Below are 26304 nucleotides of genomic sequence, written 5' to 3'. Positions count from 1 at the left end.
TCGAGTTAAATCAAAGGTCGATCGGAGGCAAATCGCAGAAAGTCCTCGCGGCTCGGCAAGATGCATGAATGTTAATTACCTTCTTGATGTTTCGACGAATGGACCGTAGCACAATAGCCCACTGAAGACAGATTGTTTTTTTGCATGTAACCATTTACACAAGTTACTGGAACAGTGAAGCTGTAAAGATGTTCATGAATTCATTCAACTCATTTTGACCTTTTAATTGTGTGCGTTGAAAGAAATTCCCCACTTTGTCAATCATCATCTTAAAACATTACCTTCATCAAAGATTGTCAGTGAATGTTTTAGTACGACACAGATGACTGAATACATTTTTGAAGTGAAAAAATATCGCATTGAGGATCAAAGCAGCCAAATAACTTTCTTTTCCTGCATGTCCTTGAAGTGATGTGAGCTGCCTTTTTTTTTTTTATATATATATAAATCCTTTCAACACCACAGATAAGGGAGAAGAAGCAATTACCCTTTGAGGTAGACTAATTTACCGACGTGAACTTCTGTAGGTTAAAGCGACATATGTACGGATATAAACATACATTCTTTTTACGATACCGTATTTGAATACCTTCCTTAATCCTTTATAAGGCAATCATCCATGGCATCTTTTTTTCACTGATGCATTTTGAATTGCTCTTTTCTGACTGCCTCCATTCTGTTTGAATACATTTCAGCCCCTGTGAACGTCCTTAATTTAATTGGAATGAATGGCATATAAGAATCCTGTGTGACTGTGTGTCATCATGCAATCAGAAATAAATGCAACACATGAGACTCGTCCCCGACCGATGCCGTCATCTTTAATGGAAATCCAGACTGACATCCCGCCGCTAATGAAATGAAATTAATCTAATCTCGGTGTAATGACTGATAGCACATCCTTCTTCTCGGGTATATACCGTCCGTGTTCATTGGGCCTCATGGGAGTCTCTCCCTGAACAGCTCAGGACATAAATTAGATATTTACTGCGGGTTCTATCATATCATTGACTCGCACTTTATCAGTGAACTGGTACGTGCACAGTCAAACATCCCTGATTGAACCCTTCGGGACTCAGACTTCAGCCTCGGCATAGCGTATAATCCAGGTAACGCTGAAGCGTGAAGTCAGGAAGTCAATTCCTGTCTTTATCTTTTACATCTCGCAGTTGTTCTCTGTTGTGTTGTGCAGTTCCATTTCCAAAGCAGTCTTTTGATGTCTAATATTGACTCAAGCAGAGCCCCTACAATCAGATTGAGGAAAGCGGTGTTGACAAAAGCAAAGTCTCTTTATACTTGCGCAGTAGTGATTTTAAAAGCAGATTGTCTCGTTTCTGGCGCTATTTATTCTGGCTGGAACTTGCTACTTTTAAAGTCAAATCAAAGCCTATCCAAAGCTTCTCTGTGCCTCCTCACTTGCACTTTATCAGCAGCCAAAACCAATGCTGGTGGGGACTTGCCCACAGACAAAGTGGAGATTGGCCAGGGAGTCTGGTCTTGTTTGATAAGGCAGGTCTGTTGCCCCCGGAACCTTAGACTCAGATCCTCTGATCCACTTCATCTTGCGATAAACCAGCCCCCTGAATCACAGGCCACACAGTTCATGTTTCAGATCTTTCTTTGAGTTACACTTTATGCATCCACAACTTGTCATGGAATTTTCTCCACCTTCAATTCCCTTACGTCTTATGTGTGGTTAAATTTAGACGAGAAAGTTGGTAAATAAGGAAATAAGGATTCAGGTCAGAAAATGGTCCGATTGGGTCAGCATTCTTATTAACCTTGTCCTGATACACAGGTTTAATATACACAATTGAAAACAGGTTCACATCGGGTTATGTCGGGGCGTGCACAAGCATGAAGGTTTGTTGCTAGCTCTTATAGCCAAGCACCGGAGATTATGAAGGGTATCTTGAACTCCCGGCGATGCTCTTCAGGGCTGCCCTCACAAAGAAAGAACAGTCCTGTAAATATGAGCAGGAATAACACAACGGCTCAACATCTAATTCTACAAAGATGATCGATTTTTAAAAGAAGCAAAGTATGGCCGGACCTGACAGTGCACATGTACGTACATCACGGGATTAAATGTAGCAGGCAACAACTTTAAGGGCAGATACAGTGGTGATATGGTAATCTCATCCTTTGTCATCTATATGTCGGAAAAAGTGACATTTGTGGTGAGGAGTTAAAACTCCAAAGGAGGGAGATTAGCCAGTTACACTGCTTAATCTTATTGTCCGGGATAAGAGGATGAGCGCCTCTCGAGAATTTGACTAACACTCTGACGGCTCACGGAAATCAATAAATGGGAATAAGCAGTGTTTATACAGTGATTGATTGTGTTACAGGGCTATTGTAATCGCTTTGCTTAGCGTGACTTGTAGTGGCCGGCGTTTTCAAAAGACTTTGGTGGATCACGGTGGCTCGAAATAGATTTTGTTGAAAGTGTTTGTTCCTTGAATGACAAGGGGATTAAGGGTATGCACTCGTGGCACATAAAGTAGCGAATGAATACAGTTCCAGTTTTTTCTCTTCTGATTTTTCAATATCAGGAGTGCGTACAATTACCTTCAGTTCCCAGAATCCCTCCATTTATTTGCAGCATTGAAAGATGATTCTAGTTGTGTTGCTTAAGTGACCAAGCAGGCTTACATTTTTAGAAGATAGCCAGTTCTCCATTAATTGACAAGATATTCGACTGGCCGAATGGCCATCCGTACTATCCAGCTAAAAGCCTGCAGCCATTTTCTGGAAGTATATAGCCAAAGCATCAGTGCAATCACTGCTCTTTTCATAATTACCCCAAAAATGTAAGACTAAATACTTCCATCCATCCATCCCTCCATTTTATGAACCCCTTCTTTTATATAAGACATTTGAAATGCAGTAACACAAGACAAACCGACAACGTTACAATGTCAAGAGAGGAAAGTGAGGAGAGTGAAATAGTCAAGGCATCCTCTGTCTCTGCTGGCCATTATTCTCTCCTTTGTGGCTGCTCATTATCCTTCAAACTGATAATTTCCTTCCAACGCCATACTTCCATCTTTGTCTCTTCAGCATTCTTATATTCTTCCCTTCTTACTCGTGTCCTTATTTTGTCTTACTTAAACAATTCTGCTTTAGTCTTTGAGAACTTGGTTAAGCAGGGTATATATATATAGATCAGCAAACTTGACTTGAATAGTACAAATTGAAGTACTTGTGCATCCCTGATGCCAGTGCAGATCTCCTTTAAACGCAAACTAATCCATACCGACAGGGACAGGACTGATTGCTCTGATGGTTCCTCAGGGAAATCCTCACCATTCAAAACTTGGTTATTCTATTCTATTCCACAAACCAGTTGACATGGTTTCAATTTAATGAACTTCATTATCATATTATTGTCTGTCAACATTTATGTTTGCCGTGACATACAACAGGCATCCCCGGAGGCCGAAAATCCTTCCCCACCCCTTCGATAAACACAAGGTCAGAACCGTGTAAGCGGACTATTAGGAACAACTATCTTGTAGTTCATGTCTCTGTTGTTTAGTCAACCATTCAGTATCGATAAGAAGTAAAAGTCACACTTTTTCAAGCATACTTGGCTCTACTAGCCTCCCAAAAGCCTCCCAGGGCATATAAAGGCCTGATTAAAGAGGTTATATGAAACTATTTTGTTCTAAATCAACCCAGGTCAAATAGGAGCAGCTTCTCACACTTCTAATAGGGTTTCAGATCTGAATCACCAGCGGGAGGAGACAGATATTAGACCTGATGTGCTAAAACTCATTAGATAAGAACTTAGATTCCCTTGGGAAAAAGACACACACACACACACACACACAATCTCACTCACACTCACACAAGGTTTCTGCTCCAATAGATAGCAATTTATTAATCATTACATTATAATGACCCCCTTCTCCACCGTGATCTAATTTCATGCTCACAAAGTGAGGTCAGTGACCGTTGAACTCCTCGATTAATGCAAGGCGACCTTCGTATCTGCCGCCTAACGAGATGGCAATGAAGAAGAGGCAAATCTACATTTGACCTGTTCCCCAGGGGGCAGGGGGCACCATCTGAGTCCTGGCCTACCATGTTGACTTTGTCGGGAGTGCAGAGTTAATGAGAGATTAAAGCCTTCAACGTTTGTCTCATGCAAAATCAATGAGGAATTGAAATGTGACATATACATATATAATGATAAATAATATATAATAATAAATATAAATAACTTTAAAAAATATCAATCATTTACCGTATTTTTTTATCTATAAGGCACACCCGGTATTAAAGCAGGTTATAAGGCGCACCCGATTATAAGGCTAAGGGAAAAAAACAGGTACAGAAAACGAGTCAGACTTTATTAAACTTCAATTTGACATCCATACATATTTGTCACGGCTGATTATAAGACGCACATTCAATTTTGGAGACATTTAAGACATTTTAAGTGTACCTTATAGTCCATAAAAAAATACGGTCAGGATTGGCAGATGGTCATGAAAATATTTTCCATGTATGACTAGTCCTGGTGCTGTATTGAAAAATGTGTCTGTTTATAATTATTATGGTTACAGTTTTGAAACCGTTTTGGGTGATTATATTACAAACCTAAAAATAAAACAAGTAACTCAGTGTTTCAAGGCAACTGCACTGGAAGCAAAGTTTGAGCAATCTTCTCTTTTTGAAGGACGCTACAGTGTCACAGCTGTGCAAAATGAACTACAAGTAATTAAAACAGCTGCAATTTCAAATGACCCATGTAATCACAGAAAGTCGTGCTCAGAAAGCAAGAGAAGGCTGCGAATGAGTCCTAGACAAACAAGAAATGCACAGTAGACATTAAAGCCCTCACCACACGGTCATTGTGTAGATAAAACCACAAATCAATTAGCTTAAATCACCAAGATCACAAACATCTATCATCTATCATGTTTGTTTTAGCCTAGCGTGACATTGCTTTAAAGCAACAGTGTTAACAACAGGAACCGTCTTCTTCACGTATGAAAATGGCCAAGCTTGTTTTTGGAGGTAGTTGAACGTAGAGGATGAGAATTTTTGGGGGGATTAATTTAACTGACATGTATTGACTTTTGCGGTTGAAAAAGATGTTTTTTATTTTCCAAATGTGTTGACAGATGGGTTGGAGCTTTTTTTTTGTACCCTTGCCATGGCCATCGACTTTGTTTGTGTCTATGACAACTGGACAAGCTGTGCCTTCGGTTGACTATTTTTCTTAGCTATTTTGTAACCGGTTTGCTTTTAATTGAATCAGGTTATGGGTTAGGGTTAAGTCATTCCATTAGAACTAGACTGTAATATCAACAGGAGCTGAAAATAACCCCGGGTTATCGTGTTTGGCAAAACTAGATATTGAATTATTTCATAACAGATCTTGATTGGATCTTTGAGATAGAATAATGTTGCATTTAAGACTGTGTGGTTTTGTCCATGAACATCTTGCAAGCCACTCTTTTGGAATTAAACTTTGGAAAACAAAAAGTCCAACTTTGAACAATATTCAACGTCTTGATGAATTTGTTCAATAGGAACATCAGTTATGGCGCAAATGCGGCTGTCAAGTTTGAAATGAAGCAGCTGTGGGTCAGTTACATAATTCATTCTGTCTACAAGTTACATAATTAAACATATACGCTTCTTTGAAACGCATTTTCAGACAGATGTTCTTTTCACTTTCCTTTCACCGACCTGCATTTTACTTGGACACAGTTGATGACGTGCATTAGGCTTGTCGATCCCAAAGTAACTCATAGGAATTCTTTAGATTGTTTAATAAACCCTACATCATGACTATCGGGTAATTAAAAAGAGTCAAACGTTAATAGTTTCTGGTAGTTCCAAATTTGCAAAGTGTCTCAAGTCTTCTGAGATTTAGTCCAAACAAGCACACCTCTCGCCCCTCCCAACCTGAGTCTCTTCTGTGGACTATATCCATACCTTTTGTATCATTGTTGGCAGTTTCGCAAAATTACTGTTGCACAAAAGAAAAAAACTCAGGTCTCCGAGACAGGCTGCCAACTTTTCCTTTCACTCTCTTTCTCGCGGAGCCAGCAGATATCCACTCAGGTGTTCGGAGTGAAGAAAACATTTCAACGTGTTTAACGGGAAGCTTTTGTGTTTGTTTGCCTCTCTTTCATCGTCCTCTTCTGTGTCCGACGGTGCGGCGCTTTTATTTATTTCTGCTGTGACAGTTTGAAACGTATTGTACAGTAATTGAATGTGAGTCGCTTTTCATTTGAAAGGCTTCTTTTACCTTGTTTGTGTCATGACACCAAGCTATCAGCCCCCTCGCAAAAAAAACAAAAAAAATGGATTTACCACATCATGAGAGTCGCTATGATTCCCGTAGCTGGTTCTTTTGCATCTTCACAGCACAGATTGTTTGCTGTCCATTTTGTTCGCATGTCCTCGAGCATGTGGAATATCTTTTGCCGTGACCAAATGGAATTCTGTGTGACCCTCTTTAATTTAATAGCTGCATGTTTTTATCATCCAAAAGGCAAATGTGGATAAAGACATGAGGCCAGAGATTCTGAATAGCGCCATCTAATGTTAGTAGCATGACACTGCAGGTGGCTGGAAAAGGATAAAGACGAAATAGACTGATTGAGTCGGGAGGTGAATGACAAGTTCAGGAATCCACGTGCTCTAATCACCAGTGCTGGCTGTTCCACTTAACTGATTGACCTTTAATTGTACATCTTGAGTATAAACCACATAATCAGTGCGGCGATTACCTGCACTCTTGCCGTCTATCTCAAAGTATCGTAAAAGATCTTTGAAAAAAAAAAGTGTCTTAAATGCGACAAAAATTCTACACTGGATATTTCACGTATTTATTTGGATTGATACTTGACTCATCTCTCAATTATTTTGACAATTAATCAATTTAAAATATTCATTGGATAGAAATAGCAGCCATGTTATTGGAATTTTTGGGAAATGTGAAGAATGTTCCATTTATGTCATTAAAGCTAATTATGTAGGGAACATGAGCAAGAGCGAGTACTGTTTTGCTCTGATTTAAAAAACCATTTTTTCAACTAGATTTTCTTCAAGCCATAACATACAAAAAATGCAGGCTCCATCATTGCACTCAGGTTGAAGTGGCCATTCCAACCAAACTCAACATTTTGACACTTTCATGTTAAGGAAATGTCAACATTGCCACTGCATCTAAAAGCAATGACAAAAAAAAAAGTGTGTGCTCATAATATTTTTTCCTACTGCTAAAAAAAAAACATTCATCTCTGTGAGCAGCTTTTATATATTTGTGTTTTTTAGGACAAAATGTATTGCAAATCAGTATGGAAGTGTAAAGAAGCTTTGACTGTTGTTAATAGAACCTCATGGGCAGCTGTTTTAGTATTCATTGTTTTTCTGCTTTGCTTGGATTTGTATTAGCTCAGAGAAAATATGTATAATTTTTTTTGGAGGGGGGGGGGGGTGGCAGTCTCTCCATGGGAGGTTCCAAACTGCTTTCCCCTACAAATTTGGTCCTGCTTGGCTGTGACAATTTGTTTTGGTTAGGGCTGTTTTATTTCAGACTGATGTGATTCTTTTGTTTGGAATATCGAAAATAAAACCATTGAAAAATAACATTCTACTTTGATCGCAAATTGGAAATAAAATGCAGGAAACACGGGTCCATATGTGTTTATGTTATGTTTTGTTTGTTTCATTGGCCCCAGAGAGAAGGTGGATTGAGTTTTGAGTTTGGAATTAATTCATTTCTGAAAAGTGTCGCTTTTGTTTCCGAATAAAACAGAGCCGTTCACAATGACCGACATTGTTGAAAAAATGCCAGTACTTCTAACATAACGATTATATTTCAAGGTTGAACCGATTAGTCTATTAAGCGACGATTAAGCATAACGACTGAGCTCTTGGCCTCTCTACCTTTGGATTTTCTGATAGATTCTGGTCTTAAAAGATTCATACCAGCAGTACCTCCAAGGAACGAGAACAGTGAAATTACAGCTTTGTCGTGAAAATCTTTGATTTCCATTTGTTTCTTTAAACTGTCAAAATGTGCCTTAACGTGAAACGAGTTTGTGAAAAATAATTAATAACATGATCAATGAATCGACTTTGACTCTGAATGAATCAAGTTTGACTCGACTGTCAATCAACAATGGTTGACATAAAAACATTTGACCTTGCATGAACAAAATTTGCAATTGCATAAATATCAAGAGTTTTGTCATTTTCTGGGTTTTAGAAGACTTTAGTGATTACTTATGCGGTTGTTTACGTTTTGAAGGCAATCTGAGCCATTAGTGCCAAGGTCTCATCTATTTTCTTTCAAAATTCACATTCAAACCAATTATTTTCATCCTCCTTTCCGGATGTCTCACTTAACGTTCCCCTCAATTTCCTGTGTTTCATTTATTCCGCTAACCTCTTTTTCTTATCTTTCCTTGTCGCCTTCCACTTAATCCATGATCATATTTTTGCCCGTCTGTTCACCTCATCCATTCCCATGTTATTACCTCTCCCCATTTCCTCCCTCTCACGTTATTTCTACCTCATTATGCTTTTTCATTTTTGCCTTTGCATACTTGCCATCTTCCATTTTCACCCGCATCTTCCCTCATTGTTCACCCACAGTCGTGTTAGAATCTAAATCCATCCTGACTCGCATCTTTTTCCTTCTCGCTTCTATCCAGAGGGGAAGCGGCGGCAAGCTACCAGCGCGTCTTGCAGGTGGATCTGGAGGTGAACGGGCTGATGGTGCCCGAGGGTGGCCGGGAGGTGACTTGGCAGGTGGAGTATCCGCTCACCCGCACCCAGACGAGTGAGGTGCAGACACTCATCCGCCTGGCACCGCAGGACCTGGGCGGCATTGTACCACTAGCGATGGTAAGCAGTTGGCAGCCGAGCCAACTTCACTTCACTCCACCGGTTCGAAACATGCGAGGCAAAGCGAAAATAATCTGGGGAAAAAAAATCTACGTCATTTTAGAATGCCAAAGGCACCAAATCAAGACAAAAAGTTTCATTTGATGTACACTGTCCCTGTCAATTAAAAATTAAATTAAATGAATGAATGAATGAATAAATAAAATAAAATAAAATAAAATAAAATAAAATAAAATAAATAAATAAATAAATAAATAAATAAATGTAGGGAACCACCAATGACATCAATTAGCTCCGTTGCCGTCTCAAGGGCTCAGGGGGGGCTTCTGTCGCTCTAAGGCCAGAAGACTCGTTCGATAAAATCTCATCACTTTCCAATTGCTTCTGGCTTCATTTTGGCACACGCTTGACAGCACAAGTCAGTCCTCGAGTCTTTTATATGTGCTGTAAAATCAAGGCAACTGTCATTAATCTGCCCCATACTGATATTAAGAGAATCGTGACTTGATTGACTACTGTAACTTTATTCAAATAAAAAGTGCCTTTCCAAAACAAGGCAACACATGCAGTTAGACAAGCGGCATGATTCAGTTTAGGGCTGTGAAAAGGATCCTATAGTTTCTGGCTATTATATTTGATATTTCCGTAACCTGCCTCGTGCCACGAGAGATCTGAACAGCGCGGGTGACGCGGCGCCAATCAGTTGGACGACGGGAGACAAGGCGAAGGCGTTTTATTAAGCAACTTAAAAGGCGGAACATGTTGAGAACACGCCAAGTGAGAGCGGGCTACTTTTATCACATCCTTCCATGAATTTTTGATCTCGCTCTTGCTGTGCCGTGCTCTCTCATTAGGGAAGACATCCAGTGCGGGGCCCATATCACTTTACTGTACATCCCAAATGCTAGCTTCAGAAATCGCCCCATTTCCGATTCAATCGATGCCAGCCGGCTGTTTCGTAATATAATCAGAGCCATTAGTAAGAAGCCCAACATTTGCTTTTTTTTTTTTTGTTCCCATGGCTTGATTGAGACCCTTTATCTCGAATAATTAGGGTTTGACCAAATGCTTCCCGCGCAAGATTGATGCCATAATCATGATCGACTGAAAAAAAAAGACGATGACAGCATAATTAACGGGCGACCATGTCGAGAACCAGATAAGCCCAAAGGGAGGGAACGTTCCACATGTACATAATTTACGTGTTTGGATATTCTGGCAGCATTCCATCACATAGACACAAGTTGTTTTTTGAAAAAGAAAACGTCAAAGCATAAACGGCTTATCCACTCGCATGTTAAGTTCCTCCGAGTCAGCATTCGGCGACCTCTGTGCGGCTGCAGTGCAACTTATAGCTTAATTAAATCCTGTTGTGCTTACACAGAGATTTATTTTACCTCTCTGTCTTTTGCCCCCGTTATTTTAGAAACATTATTTCTCATTCGTCTTGGGGCGGAGGTTGCTAAGCATCGTCTGCGCGTTTGATAATCCTGAACAGCCACGTCTTGAGAGGAAAGGATGAAGACAAAGAGAGCAAACGAGAGGCCTTGTGAGCTTTGTATTTCTCTCGCAGTTCACTTCAGAGCTTGGCGGGTTAGAAAGTTAAGACATGGCTGCCATAATATTAGCGAAGTTTCTCGAGATTGTTTCATCAGCCTATAAGGGCTCTTGTGTGTCTAATGTACATTAAGCCTCTCGTGTGGAGGAAATAACCATTTAGATGTTCTTTAAAAGCACACAAACCTTATGGTGACACTCTGGCCATATAAATTCAAATTATATAAGAAAGTTTTGAGGGAAGCTACTAATGCAAAAAGCCTTTAATGCATTGTAATGTAATATGCCATCACTGGACTTTGATATAATTTAATTATGAGTGCTAATACAAGAGCTACACCAAAAAGGAATTCTATGTACTTTTCCGAGATACAAACGCGGAGACCTTAATTGATATGATCAGAACGACTAGCCCGTCCAAAAATACTAGAAGCGATTCCTTAAATTTAGAAACAACAAACACGTTCAAGAACTAGAGAGATTTTTGGCTAGCCAAGTCAATTTACAGACTTAAACCCTATTGAGCATGTATTTTCTCATCTTTACAATAACACCCACCACACTTATACAAATCTATGAAACTTTCTTTCCAATCATCAAAAAAAAGTTTGCTTCTTTTATTTTGGCCAAGCTGCTTTTGAGCGCCAACAACTGCTCAGCTCATTTTCTCCAATATAGCCCTCTGTAGCATCTTTCACATCTTGACAGCATGAATGTGTTGAACTAGTGGGTGTTGCAGTGAGAGACTTCAACTAAATTCACATTCCAGCTTACACAATTCATTTCTTTTTTTACCCCTATTAAGGCCACGGAATGCAACCTCTGTAAACGCCAGTCAGACTTTAATTTGGAGCTAATCCTGTCCGTCCTATAATTTGTAGTTATGTTTGTTTGCTTACTTTTGCTGGCTGGCTTTGCTTAGCTCCCCCCTCCGCCCCTCCGCCCCCTCCCTCCCTATCAGCCACCCCCCACCCCGTCTTGTCAGTGCAGGTTCAAAGTGATTTATTGAACCGGAGGCGTATTGCACAGTGGAGCACTCTGAATGTGGACAGGTTTTATGAGGAGCAACTTATTTATCTTTGCTAACCTCTGCAGTTCCCTCCTTTATGTTAAGCAATTATCATAAAAAAAACACACACAAAAAAAAACAAGAGGACTTCAGAGAGCACGTATTGTACTATCCCCAAATGTAGGAACCGTTTTGTTCTCAAATCGGATCAAATCTGATCAGTGCTAAATTGATCAACAAAACAGATTGTATATTTTCCCACCATATACATAATAAACATAACATACGCTATAACACGAACCTAAAATATCTTGCTTGTTAGAAATAAAGCTGACATTAAAAAAAGTCAATAAGTTACATACAAACAACACAGTCAAGCAAACATGACCTCCTTGCTCTCGTTGCACTTTAAACGCTTTCAATATTTAATCTTTGTTAATGCATCCAGAGCTCACACAATACAATAACTAGGCCAACAGGTTGTGTTGTGAATCAATATGTAATTAATGAGCATAGAATAAATCACTTTAGCTCCTGATTTAATTTTTTGTAATCAATAGCCGTCCGTGTTTCTTACTCCCGGTCATGGCAGAGTACCCCTGAGCTGCTTTTAAGTCTTTGGCGTCGAAAACAGCAAACGCTAGTAAGTGCCTGAGAAGAAATGTGCCTTTGAACATGCGCTCATAAAAATGCAACATGTATACAACATGAGCACGATATATGCAAAGAGGTTTAATTGCAGACGCATGCTGCAAAAAGATTGTGCCTGAGTTAATTACATAATTTCTTGTGTTTAAAGCCCCCTGAAATCCGCCAATTAATTAAATGTTCCAATTCCGCTGAATGTAACTTACACCATCCATCCTCGAAAAGGAGACTGTTTGTCTTTTGACTGCACTGGACCATAAAAAAAAAGAAAACACACTACATTATGTTCGGTATAGGCATTTTATTCTGTGATTCTTTAGTATGCCACAAGAGGGCGCCCACTCGTGGTATATGGTATGATTACGATAAACCGCTGCTGATAGCTTAATGGGTGAACAGATTTGTCACCACATCTACTTTGTTAGATTTTCACAAGTATATCTGTAGTGTTGAGGTTTTTCGAAAAAATTAAAATAAACGCTCTTGGTAATGTTAGCTTACCCGGTCACTCCAGTTAAATGTAGCTCTTCACCACTGCCCCGTAATGAGACAGGAGGTTCCAAATACTCTACAGCAATCCAGACAGTTCAATTGTTTTACAGCCTCAACACATCAAAAACTACGTAGGACGTCCCTGGTCAACATTTTCCGAGTCAGCATAGTTTACCATTACTCCGCTGCCCAGAGATTACATTCTGCAAAGATGGCATCACCCGTCTTTGACCAAGGATCAAATGTAATCTCAGGTTTGATTCATGCTCCTACCCTCGCTTTCATTTATCTGCAGAAAGCGGCTGAGGGTTGCCATTCTGTTTGATCCTGGCCGTGGTCCTATGCAGGTGGAAATTGACTTTTTATTGACAATTGATAGCTGCGAACCACTTTAGAACAGCAGGTAGTAAATACTGCAATCCTAGCCGTCATTCTGAGACGTGGGCTTCTCGACGCAACCTGCTGCTTTGATTCGTGCATTCGCAGTCAAATGCTGATCTGCGGGTGTGATGACGTTATAGCCTATTGATTTCATAATGCTGCTTATTACATGATGAGCATTCAGATTAAATCCTAACTGCCCACTTATTTAAAGATGTTGCATGGACAAACTGAGAGCACTTGCACATTATAAGGAGTCCAAATTGCTTTTGACACATGGTTAGGAATGTTACTTTCGTGTGATGGTCTGGGGCTGCTTTGACACTCCAGGACCTGGATGACTTGCTGCGATTGGTTTCTACTTTTTACCAGAAAATTCTGAGCCAAAGTTCATTTGGATGATCACCAATCAACTTCTAAATGGCTTTTAAAATAATAGGTTTTGGAGTCCAAATCCAGATTTGAATGTGATGATTCTGAAATATTATGGCATAATCTTACAAAAGGCTGATCATGCACGGAAATTTTAATTGAACACTTTAAATACTAGGACCATTCTCGTTATTTTCTGCACCACCGCAGGTTGTCGGTCCGGCATCCTTTATCTCAAACCCGATGTTCCCCGCCATTGTACCCGTTACCCAAAGGCATAACATGATTTTTTTATCAGGTGCAGTCTCCTATTGGTCTCCTCTGTTCACGATTGTGAGCTTGTTAGGATAAGCTGCTGGCTGAAGAGGAAGACATGCTTCTTGCCTTTGTCGGAGGGCTCCTGCGGTTCATATTTTGCTGGCATCACGGACGATGTGTGTTTTGCAATTTGGCAACACGGGTGTTTATCATGAGTCGAGTACAATCGGAGTGCAAATAAAATGTGCAGTTCCGCTCCTCGTAATCGCGGGAGGGGGTTTTACTTTTGACGGCTAGACGAAAGGAAATTGGAGTGGAAAAAGGTTCTTGCTTTTTATGGCACTCCACTGTGTTCCTTCACCGAATTTCTGGATGATGTGCCGGCTATTACTTACTCAATCAAAAATATTTTGTCTGGTTTCAAACGTCGGTATCGAATGCTCATTACTGGCTCTGTTTTTCATTGTGTTCTTACATGGGTAATGGCTTATTGAGTGGAAGCAGCCATCACAAAGGGACAAAACACAGCATACAAAGTGCACTTTTTTGTAGGTGCTTAATAGGCACACACACAGAAATGTGTACGCTCAGTCTTACGATGCAATTATGAGAAAATGGGTTCATCGCTCAGCGGAGAAAATAGAGAGGGTTGTTATGAGGGGGATTGTAATTTAGTTGGAGAGAAATGTTTTAATTTCCTTTTAGACTAAACTCAAAAGAGGAAGGTGTCCCTATGTTTCATTCTGATTTGCAAATCAAAAGTTATCAAGTTCAGTTGGCTTGTCTCATTAATTGTTAAGTATTGAATCGGAATACGACCTATGTCAGAAAAGTTCCAGGACACGTGTTGATAAGTCTGGGAAAGTACTCAATTGCAGCAATGCAAAAATTGGCTGTCATAAAAAATAATAACAAAATGCCGGTCGCCTTTATGAATAGGAGTCAAACTGTCTAGCTTTAAGCTTTAAAATGAAATTCCTCTTTTAAAAGGATCAGACAAAACCCTTTGCACACTGCTGTCAGAATTATTCCATTTTCTTTTTAGAAGACTTTTAGTGAAAGTGAGCCGCAATGAGCAAGAGGCACCGTCAACGCCGATCTTCCGCTAGCGTCGCGCCGGCGGCTCAAGGATTAACGCCATTGTCTTAATTGATCTCATTATCTCATTCCACCTCTTTAATGCTTTTCGCTTGTTAATGCATCTAGTGATATCGCTGAAATGAACGCCGTTTGACAGGAACTATAATTGTTTAGTTTTTTTTTTTTATAATTTGAAATAGGCTCCTGCTGATTACTGCAAAAAGACTATGCTCACATTCCGAAGGGTGATTAGGCCGATGAGACACAATAAGCATGCAATACACTTCGTAAAATGACAAGTAAGAGCAATAAAATGGGAATATTTCTGTTTCATTTTGTAGGACACCGAAATCCTTAACACAGCCGTCCTCACCGGTCGAACGGTCGCCGTGCCCGTAAAGGTCGTCACCGTGGGAACGGATGGGGCAGTGTCGGATGTAACAGAGTCGGTGGAATGCAGGTCAACAGATGAGCAAGTTATCAAGGTAGGTGGGGTGTGCTTTAAACACTGTTATTTATTTATTTTTATTTTTTTTCGTTTTATTCATTTTATTTATTTTCTTATTCATTTATTTATTTATGTGTTCATTATATAATTTTTATAACTTTAAAATTAATAATATTTTTTTATCAGACGGTAGAAGGTACGTGTTGAGTCAAATGATTAAGTCAAATATTGATATAGCGGGTAAGCATGTTGTGCTTTTATTCAAAGAGAAATTTGCCTAAAATTTAACTTTGGTGAAATAAACATACAAACTAGTTTAGTCAGATCCCCGAAAAATTCATAAAACTAAAAACTAAAGGCTCCAGTAGTCCACATATGACACGTTTATAATTTTAACAATCAAATTGTCAATTTTCAATACAATGGAAGTCTTTTTTTTGTTTTAAGCACGATAATCATTTTGTCAGGAACTCAGTGGGTTGGAGCCCAAGGTGTCAGTTTTATTCTTTCATGTTTTGACACCGTCGCCGAGTCCTTCTGCCAAGTTGTATGCAAAGAAGTCAGATGACACACTGAGTCTTATTTGTTCCAAACATTTGTGTGTGTTGTCCATGACGCTGGTGTTTGAAATGAAATGACAAATGTAATTTTTTTTGTTGGACGGATTGTTAAGTATTTGATTGGAGCGCCTGATGAGGAGATTCTGGTGTTTTGAAGAGAAGGAAGAAAGACAACTATGATGTTGTGTGTTATTTTGTCTCCATATTGGAAGTGCATCTGAGAACATCAGCCCAAATTCAGTTCAAATTCATTCCACCATTCACCAATTTAGCTTGAGCTTATGTTTTCCCTTCTAGTTGGATCAGACATGTCTGGGTTTCTTTTTTTCCAGCTCCATCTGCTTCTTTGGACCGTAGTCATCGTTCTTGCTACACAAACACAAACAGACGACATGCTCGAGAAACCCATTTCACAAAGTCGTAGATTGCAAACTTTGTTATTGTTTTGTTTTTTTGTCACTTTCTTGTCTTGGCCAGATTCCATCATTTTATTTTTTTTTCGTCTTCCTCACAGGTGTCCGAGAGATGCGACTACGTGTATGTGAACGGGAAAGAGACACGAGGAAAGAGCAAGGTGATGCTCAACTTCACCTACAGTTTCCTGAGCGCACAGCTGGAGATGAGTGTGTGGATGCCCCGCCTCCCTTTGCTCATCGACGTGGCCGACCCGGAACTCAATCAAGTCAAAGGATGGAGGGTGCCCGTCGCTACGGGACAAAGACGGTCAGACGTGTTCTTAATCTTTGGGACACAATTGCTTTTACTGTTTATTTGCATTTTCATATGAATTTAGATCGCAGGTGTCAAACTCAAGGCCCGGGGGCCAGATACGGCCCGCCACATCATTTTATGTGGCCCGCAAAGACAAATTGTGCCTCAAATTTGTGCGTCATTACTAGAATTGCAAATTGTCAAAAAAAATAGTTTGACACCCCTGATTTAGATGGACCACTTTGAAAATAAGGTTTATTGTATTTGTGGGTAGCAAATCATATTCATATACTGTTGTAGTAGTTTAATTCTGTGCTTATATGTCCCATTATATTGCTATTTATAATTCCTGCAGAGCCCACTAGGGGGCACTCTAACACAAATACAGCCCCTCCCATTCCCCACCCTCCTTTGCCTAAGGCTGAACGGGGATTACATCATAGGATTGAGGATGCATACGAGGCTATGCGTTGATAACAGATCATCTCACGTCGCATATGGAAAAGCGTAGACCTTATGTTCACAACTGTCTCATTTAACCATCGGAATCTTTGATCATCTATTCATCGCTCCCAACATGACCTGACCCCAGGCATTAATCTTAATTCATTTTCGCCTGCCGAGCCCGTTATCGGAGTTAAGCCAAGCGATAGGACAGCAGCATGTTAGCCTGTCAGCCTGTTGGTCTGCTCAAATGGCTGTGACTCGTTAGACTTAATGGAAACTGTCACCGTCAACACCCCTCCCAACATCAGCACCCCTTCCCCCCTCGTGAATCCCCCCCCTCCTTGGACCACCGGATTGCAGGCAGAACCTCTAAACCGTAATTTAAATTTTTGCGTAATTTTACCTAATATTTACCATATTTTTCCAGTTTATACGGTGCATTCATGCACAGGAGGGAAAACAAACCCGGCCAGTAAATGGGTCGAACTTTATTCAACTTTAATTTGACCAAAATTTAAATTAAATTAAACGATTTTTAAGTGCCGGGAAAAACGGAATACGATACGTATTTTTACGTATTTATAAAAAAGCTGTAGACTGTGTTAGACAGTTACATAAAAGGCCAATGTGGGCATTTGAGATTACAAAAAAAGTCTTTATAAACAGAAAGAATAGTATCAAGGAACACCATGTTTGCCTTTGTATATAAAAAAATAATAAAAAAAATTCCGTCTTCCAAAGGGTACATGCCAGGGGCGGAATAAATGGCGGAGAAATTGCAAAATAGTAGCTGCCCTTTAGAACAAAATGAGAATGCAAGCACAGCAGCAGGTTGTTTTCTTTTGGACTATTTGGGTGGTCAGAAATCCAGCGAGCGCCACGACAGATCAGAGAGGCTTTAGCTATAATAATGTCACAGTAACCAAAAGGACGTTGACCCCTCGGAAAACAACCTTTAGTAGATTATGCTTTATGTAAACTCGTTTTTGCTTCAGGTATGACGAGGACGCCACCGCTGAGGAGAAGACGGAAAACTCTTGCGTGCCTCAATACCAGAGCAGCAAACTGCAAGTTCTTACCCATTTTGTGTCGGAAAATGAAGAGGTCCAAGACACAGCTGATGACGATGACCAAGGTCAGCAGAACTTCCTGCTAGGCAGCGACTGGCAGGTGGATGTGACGCAACTGGTGAAGGACTCTCTCAGGGTGGACGACCCGAAGATTGCCCAACTGTGGGAGGGTCAAGTCGTGATTGGCCGAAGCGCCGGAATGACCAAAATACAGGTAGTGTGCATTTTTTGTTTGATAACCCAGCTCCCAAACTAAGCAAGTGTTGTTTTGCAGGTACTGTCTCCTCTGACCTCGTTGGTCCTGGCCGAGAGGACGGTCAAGGTGCTGGATGACAAAGTGAGTGTGACAGAACTGGGGGTGCAGTTGGTTTCTGGACTCTCCCTGTCGCTGCACCTCAGCCCAGGGAGCAACAGCGCCATTGTCGCCACCGCAAGCACGCAGGAAGTCATTGAGGCGGCCCAACAGGTAGCGGCACCTTTTAGTTTTTTTATTAGTATGCACCGTATAGGCACTTTATGTTTGGATAACAAGTTCAAGTTGTGGCAATAATTAAAGCGGTGTTTCTTTTATTTTTATTCTCATGATTAACTTTACATTGGGACCCTTCGATTTGCATATACAAGCAGTGAACATCTCTGTTATTGTGATCATTATCATTTCAAATGGCACGAGGCAACTGACTTTGTCCTTAGAGAGAAAAATGATATTTGTCTTCAGGAGATATTTTCTCCAATTTCCTTCTGTCTCTCATATAATTAGGATGCACTTGCAATTCACTATTCCCCCTTTCCTTGTATTTATTTTTTAAGCAATGCGCATAAGATTGTTTTTTCAGAGTTACTTTTAGGGTTTGTTTGCATACTGGGTTACCGAAGCCTTGGTGAGGGTTCAGACCAAACAGTTCCTGGTTTTGTTTTTTCCACGTTTTGCTTCCACATAATGTGATCATATAAAATGAAGCCTCCATATTATTTCCCTAGGAGTCCTTCATCAGTGCCTGGCTACAGTTTAGCGATGGTTCCATGACTCCGCTGGAGAATTACAACCCGGCCCATTTCACCTTGACAGCCACCTCGCTGGACGAGCGGGTGGTGGTAGCACAGCGTAACGCAGCGTGGAGGTGGCCGGTCATCGTGGCGAAGGGCGAAGGTCAAGGTTTGCTTGTACATGTTGAAATGAGCATGTCCGACATATGCCAGAATGGAAAGAAGCGTGCCAGTATTGCCACCGGGATGGCCAACGTACAGGTGAGGTTCGGAGGGCCCGAGGAGCTCTATAAACGTCCAGGTGAGCGACCCACAAGGCCCAATACGCCTTATTACGGCGGATCGATCTCGGACATGGAAACCGGCTTGGTTAACCGTGGAGCTACTACTATTAGAGGTCACGTCCCGGTGAGAGCCAATGGGGGTCGTCTGTCTGCAGACACTGGGGGGAAAATCCAAAGTGACTTCTCAGACTATCCGGACCAGGTGGAACATCCACGTAGTCGCAGCACCGATGACGATCTGCCCACCCGAAGAGCCATGACCGACCTGGAGATCGGAATGTACGCCCTGTTGGGAGTCTTCTGCCTGGCCATCCTCGTATTCCTCATCAACTGCATCTCTTACACGTATAAGTACCGAAGCAAGCATCTGTCTCTCGAGGCTCCGGAGACCATGCCCCATTCCCACGATTGGGTCTGGTTGGGCCAAGAGGAGGGCCTCTGCCTGCAGCGACAGCAACTGGACGAGCAGGGTGGCACCCTTGAGGAAGGTAGCCAACTGTTAAACGGAGGCGCCCAGCATGCGGGCGGAGGTCGGGATCCCAGAAGCGAGTCGCTCAACTCCCCTACCACCAAGAGAAAGCGAGTGAAATTCACCACTTTTTCCAACATCAAATCCAGTAACGGATGTCCCGTGCTAAGCCCGTTAGCATTAATGCAAACCAGTGAGATCAAGTGGGTTTGTCCGGACATTGAGCTTGGGGACTCCAAGGATCTTAGGAACTACATGGAAAAGTTAAACGAGAACGCCATCAAGAACATTGCCTGAAAGCTGGTCGTCCAGTCCGAGAACTTAAAAGAGAAACTCACCCGAATGCCTTCGGAATGATGAAGGGAAGTCAAAAGAAGTAAGGTGAGGAAGAAACCAGACATTGGTTCTTCTTTCACCGCACCGGACCGGAACATTAGACCCGCGACGGCACTAAGAAACTCAAAAGCGAGCGACCGCGATAAATTATTCGCCGCAGCACCACAACAAAAGACAAAATGTGATCTTGGTATTGTTGCTTAACTTAAATGTACGTTCTTTGTATTTAATTGAGGTTCCGTTTCATATTCTGTGCGTCTTGTACTTTGCTTTGTTTTCTTTTTATATCATCAAACTTTTAATTGTACTGTATTGTTTGTGCTCTGCTTGCTATTGCAGAGTTGCTGTATGCCCTGTACTGCAAAACGCCAATTATAGATTCTTGGAGGAATTTTTTACCTGCTATATAAATGCAAAGTTTTATTTAGCGAGATTATATGTATAGTAACAATTTGTATAAATACATTTCTTTTGTTTTTTTCCTTGTTACCAGAAACCAGATCAATGCATGATGTTATGGAGGAATGTGTGTTGGATCTGGTAACTGGAATGAAGGTGTGTAGATACGGAATATCTTTGGGCACACGTCAGTATGGTATTGTAAAAATTAGTTTTGGGTTGGCCTCTGTATGTTGCTACTGATTTGAATTGTGTTTTTTCCCCTTTAGATAACGATTCCCCTTTTGATTCCATTGCGTCACTCAATAGAAGTCAACTAATTTGACGCATTTTACGTCAATAAAAAAAAAAAAAAAAAGCAACGGATTATGATTTAGAGCATCATAGACAATCTCTTATTTATAAGAAGTCTGTACCATCTCTGTGGCCCAAGTTACACATTTAAAGAACTATATGTGACATTTTGGACGCCTGAAAAAAAAAAAAACAGTCATGACAGTGAATAAACAAACAATCGCTAACTGTGAAACGTGGCCTCGTCACTCATCCTGTCACGCGTGCGTCAAGATCCTCCTTCCTAAATGAATTGTGTCTGAAGGTGACTTCTCTCTGTCACGCTGATATGTGATTCATTGGTCTAGCTATAATTTATCAGGCTGTCCGGTTGTATTTTGGGTTGTTTATGACAGGAAAAATGATGTTTTTCTGAGTCGTCAGAAAACTGTCCATTTTTTTTCCCTCAGGATATTCCACATGAAAATCTTTTAATCGTAGAAAGAAATTATTTAAAAAAAAGAAAGGAAGGTCAGAATAATGTTAAACTAATATTTGGAAATAAGTTAACCAAGTCTGAGGACTGATGCAGCTCAGCGCTTGAAACTCATGTTACCTTCACAGACAATTTGTTTCCTTGCAGACTATCAAAGACCTGCTCTTCTTCCTCAAAGGGCAAACTAATTAGAGATTTCAATCTTATTCCATGCAACTCACCTTTATATCCAACATATGAGTCTTGTAACATCGAGGTGAAAGCAACGCAAGGTCTGAACAAAGTAGGTAAAAAAAGTCTTGCACTTGGGTTGACGGTGTTTCTGTCCGAAACAGCCCCCCCATCCAGCGTTAACCTTCCTCCACCTGTGCTCAGACCTTCATCCCGAAAATGGCAGGTAGTCAACGCCCTGACAACTCATCAGTTATAATGAATCAGACGCCCGTCACCACAACAAACCATCCGCACTCTGCCGGCACCCCGCTGATTTTCCCTGCGGTTGCCATACCAACACTCCTGAACCCATCGGACAAGGAACGATAATTAAAGTGGATGCTCCAAAACGAACTACACGCTTCACTATGAAGCAGTAGAAGCACATTTGTCTACTTTTAACCATCAGAGTTGACAACAGTGTAATTCCACAATAACCGTCGTTCGTTATAAAATAACGCAAGTCATTTATAGCTCCAGTTGTTTCCAAACATGTTTCGGCACGCTCCCTCCACCAACACATTTCTCAGCTCTTCTGCTTACATTATCGCTGATGATATTTTTATTTTTACTTCTATCTTTTCTAGTGTCCTTAGGGAGTCTGGGAAGGGGTAATGATGTGTATTCTGGATCCCCTTGTGTAATAATAATAATAATAACAAGGACTTGTGAGTGTGTCGGTATTTTAGACCCAATGTCACACTAACAGAAAGTTTTGGAACACGACTATCATACGTTTATAATCGAAAACCAAATTCCAGAAAGTAGGAAGCCATGCCACAGTTTGGCTTTTGCCGCACGTGCTTCTCATCAACCGGCAGATAAACAAGGTAGCTCCGAGGACTTTGTTTACCTGACGGCTCAGTTGATTACAAGCACCTGTTTCTCACCTCTACTGTTTTTCCAGTTTCGTTTCAGTCTGCTCAGTTTTTGTTCCAAAAGCAAAAATACTCTCAAAGATAAGTCAGTAAGCTTCACTTCAATCTAACAAAGCTGCAAACTGGAAAAGAAAATCTTGAATGACATTTTTATCTCACTGTTTTCCATTATCTTATTTCATACTGAAGGCCACTTGTGTTTTTAAACCAGAAGTTCCATTTTGTGCAAATATTCTGTTTGGCCTGGTTACAGTATTTGTATGGAAACAATTTAAAAATTCCCTTTCAGGTGGAATGTGTATATAATTCTGCTTCATCGTAAATATTCCGGAACAACAAAGAACTATGAACTATGGCAAGCATAACATTTCTTTCTGTTAAGTAGGTGTTAGCGTGTGTTTGTGTTTGCAGTTGCGGATCAGAAATTATTGGCTTGTCTTTTTTTTCCGCCTGTGTAAAGGATAAAAGGATAAACAATGCCAACAGGAAGATGCGCACACAGTCATAAGAATGAGGTCTCTTGAGATAGAGGAAATGTTTGAGCTTTTTTTTTTTTTTTCCAAACACAAGGATTTCTTCGCAAACAAGTAGTCTGCGTTACTGCTGTGGAAGAACTGCAAAGTGACAAGATCTCATATGCATTCTCTCATTTCATTGAATTGTGTGGTGTCTTGCTTTTCGGCACGTATTCCTGTGTGTAGTTATGACAATTTAGATAGAAATTTGAAAAGAAAACTGTCCAATTTAAAACACAGATTTGAGACTGTTGGCGTGAGGAGGTGCAAGTTAACACGTTGAAATATACAAGAGTGGGACCAACTTGACTTTCAAGATGTTGAGTGCCAGGCAGATTTTATTTTCCTCCACATAGGACAAAATGAATATCAATCTTATTGTCGTCTGCATAGCAGTGAAAGAAAATACAAAACAGTAGGGGCCCCGAAATTGAACCCTGTGGAACACCAACAACGATTTGACAGTTTGGGCAATGACACCAAAATAAATAATTTTATGAACAATTGATATATAATCTGTACTCAATTGACTTTCTAAATAATAATAATAACCATCTGAACTAATATGATTGCACAGGTATGCACGTTGTGTCCATGTCCCTTTTGTGCAGTGTCATAGGAGCAAAGAGGCTCTGTGTTTAATGTTTCGTTCAAAATTGATCCGATGGCGGGTGTCCCCTCCCCTTCCAAAATGTCAAGTCTACTCGTCTTGATGTTGCCTTATTGATTTATCAAATTATAGTCTGGCTATGAGAGGTGACAAGTAACATTACCACTAAAATGAGAGGGAGGACATTGTATTTTTCATGGCACCGGATGCCTCATGCTCCAAATCAATACCTCGCAGCCGGGCTTCCAAAGAGCGCTCGGACAAATCCAGCCAGTGTTTTTGAGTCTTTTAACCTCAAACGTGTAAAATAATCCATTTTGTCCTTGTGTGATTTGTATGTTGTTGGGGGTGTTAATGTGGCATGTTCATTATGTTGGCGGTGACTATTTTCTTTAGTGCTCACTCTGCCATTTAATCATTGATTTGCACCTCTCCCATCGTGTCAAGAACCTTTTACCTCATTCTCTCCAACAAAGAGAAGCCAAGTTTATTGAAATGCAAATTGAAAAATGCAAAAAAGAAAGAAAAACAAACATTATCAACTATCCGGGGACCAGTCGAGTCTCGACAACTTACCAGAATCGACGTTGTTCTTGAGTGTCGGCAAAAGCGTTAAATTAAAATGACATGACAGATAGCATCTGCTTGTTCAAAAATGTTGAGGCAACTCCCAGTGAGAATCTATTATCAAAACAAATCAAGCTCCTGGTTATTGGATTTGAACAGATGGAGGAAGACATTTCTGTCGATATATTTCGACATTGTCGGACTTGGCAAAAATTTTTGCAAAACTTTTGACATTGACGGGATGAAGGGGAAAAAATGACAACTTATGGCAACAAAACATTTTCTTCTCCCAATTTCCAACGCAACGCTATGCAATGACAGTTTACCGCCACTGAACTCAGGGTGGCCTCGTTTGATAGCGTCACACGGATCCCCACAGTAGATGATCTTTCTACGGGTTGTCAGATGAAAGCAGAAGTCAACCACCTGCTGGGCGCAAGCATGCCGCTGTTTGATCGCCGAAACCTGTCCTACACAATAACGCCGATATGCTCAAATGGCATATCTCAAAAACAACAGAAGAGCTGTCCTTGTCTTGAAAAAAAAATGGCGCAAACAGCCCACAGATGGAAGCATGTGGTGAACATGTGGACTTCCAAATAAAGGATTATTTTTCCTTTTTTTTGACAGATATGAATACATTTATAGACAATGACATCACCTACACTTTAAATGAGCAATGATTTATGATTCAGAATTCCGTTTCCTGTTTCCCTTGTGTCTCGTTAGATTCTTGTGTCCACCTGATCTCACCTTTCTGCTGTTACCCAATCAGCTTCTTCCAAACTCGTGTCTTGTCCAGGTGTTCCTCTCCTCTAGTTATTTAACTCGCTGCTTTCGTTCTGTTCTTGTCAGGTTGTTCTGTGTTGCGGTCTTGCTTTCCTAGTCGTTGGTCATGTTTGACTTCATCTGATCCTGCCGGTACTTTATTTTGCCTTTTCCACCCCATTATTAAACTTCCAAGAACTGAACTCATGGCTCGCTTCCATGCACTTGAGTTCTTAGAAGTAGCAAAGTTCTGCATACATTTCCCACTGTGGAGCAAAATTCAGGGAGCCTTGAGTGGAAAAGGGCTCTTCATGAAACTTACACACACAAACAGGATGCAGCCAGGATGCCTGCTATCAATTATACCTGTGCTTTTCCTGCCATGACATTTTCAAATGATCCACTCAGCGAGTCACCCGGCCGTGAATAATTCACTGGCAGCATCCCGACGGCTTTGACAGCAACATGATGTAGTGCGCACTTGCGCTTGGGGTGAGAATGCGTTGATGTGGAGTTATTGCTGATGGCCATGTTTGATATAAATGAGACTCGCAAAAGATCAGCCTCATGTTGCGTGCAAAGTGGCTTCGAACAGATGTTGTGCGTGCAGTCGGGATGTTTTTTTTACCCGCCATGTCACCGAGAAGAGTCCATACAGTAAATGAACACGCCTGCTCGTCATACACGTTCCTCGTGGTCACGTGACCTCTCCTGTGTCATATCATCCGGAAAACGTCCGTAAAGAGAGGTTCCATTAATGCATCTCTAATCCAGCAATACAATGACCCCAATCCTTTAAAAATCTGTCAATAGGGGAGTTGATGCTCCAGATTAGAGATTCTTCTGAGATGATACCAACATGCTGTTGTTTGAATTGAAATATCTTGCTTACCTTTTAACTGCTACGTCTGTGGTTTGGATTTTTGAGTGGCAAAATTAAAACTTGGTTAAAACACATTTTCACTCCTGTTTAGGATGTTTTTATGATGTCTGATGAAACCGAGGTCGCACAAGTGCCAAACAAGTCAAGTGTGTGATTCACTTCGATGGGAAGAGCCGAAGGTTACAAAAACAACATAAAATAAATATGAAATAAGACCATAGCAGAGCAAAAATACTGGAAAATATGACTTCTCTGTCTTGCTCTTGTTTACCTGTGGGGTATAATAAAAAATTCAACAGTGTTTAAATTCATATATCTTTATTACATACAAAGATATCAACATAAAATATCATAACAATCTTACAAATTTATATTGATTTGAATGTTATTTTACAGTTGGACTAAAAAAAGAAAAGAGGGCGTATCAATATCGCCAATGCAGCGCCTGCTGTAATAATTTCCTCCAGTGTCGCTCCTCTGTGCAGATTTAATATTGGCAAAGTCCATTTCACTGAATTATGACATCATCCTTAAATCCCATTCGATAGTAATTAAATAATCAAATCCCACTGATTCATCGCACGGGCTTTAGTCGATAATCCAAATCATTCACGACGCGGCTTTCATGTGAATGACTCCGCTATTGAAAAGCTTTTAAAACAATAAATGAATGAAAGCAAATTTCATTTCAAATAATACTGTACATCTACTTG

General features: G+C 40.6%; 1 protein-coding gene across 5 annotated transcripts in view; it reads left to right on the top strand.

Annotated features, from left to right (window-relative positions):
• Nucleotides 1–20879, top strand: part of LOC147048258 (transmembrane protein 132C) — an 82877-nt gene extending 61998 nt beyond the window's left edge. For all 5 annotated transcript variants that reach the window (XM_085925269.1, XM_085925271.1, XM_085925268.1 and 2 more), the window contains 6 exons: nucleotides 8688–8880; nucleotides 15019–15162; nucleotides 16200–16408; nucleotides 17839–18127; nucleotides 18188–18379; nucleotides 18895–20879. In XM_085925269.1, the coding sequence (XP_085781395.1) occupies nucleotides 8688–8880; nucleotides 15019–15162; nucleotides 16200–16408; nucleotides 17839–18127; nucleotides 18188–18379; nucleotides 18895–19950 (2083 nt within the window). In that variant the 3' untranslated portion in view covers nucleotides 19951–20879. The remainder of the gene's footprint in view (nucleotides 1–8687; nucleotides 8881–15018; nucleotides 15163–16199; nucleotides 16409–17838; nucleotides 18128–18187; nucleotides 18380–18894) is intronic.
• The last annotated feature ends 5425 nt before the right edge of the window (nucleotides 20880–26304 follow it).

The sequence above is a fragment of the Syngnathus leptorhynchus genome, chromosome 12, assembly GCF_054491065.1.
Source record: "Syngnathus leptorhynchus isolate UIUO chromosome 12, UIUO_Slep, whole genome shotgun sequence".
Lineage (NCBI taxonomy): Eukaryota > Metazoa > Chordata > Actinopteri > Syngnathiformes > Syngnathidae > Syngnathus > Syngnathus leptorhynchus.
The sequence above is the reverse complement of the archived record's forward strand: the minus strand, read 5'-3'. Positions and strand labels throughout refer to the sequence as shown.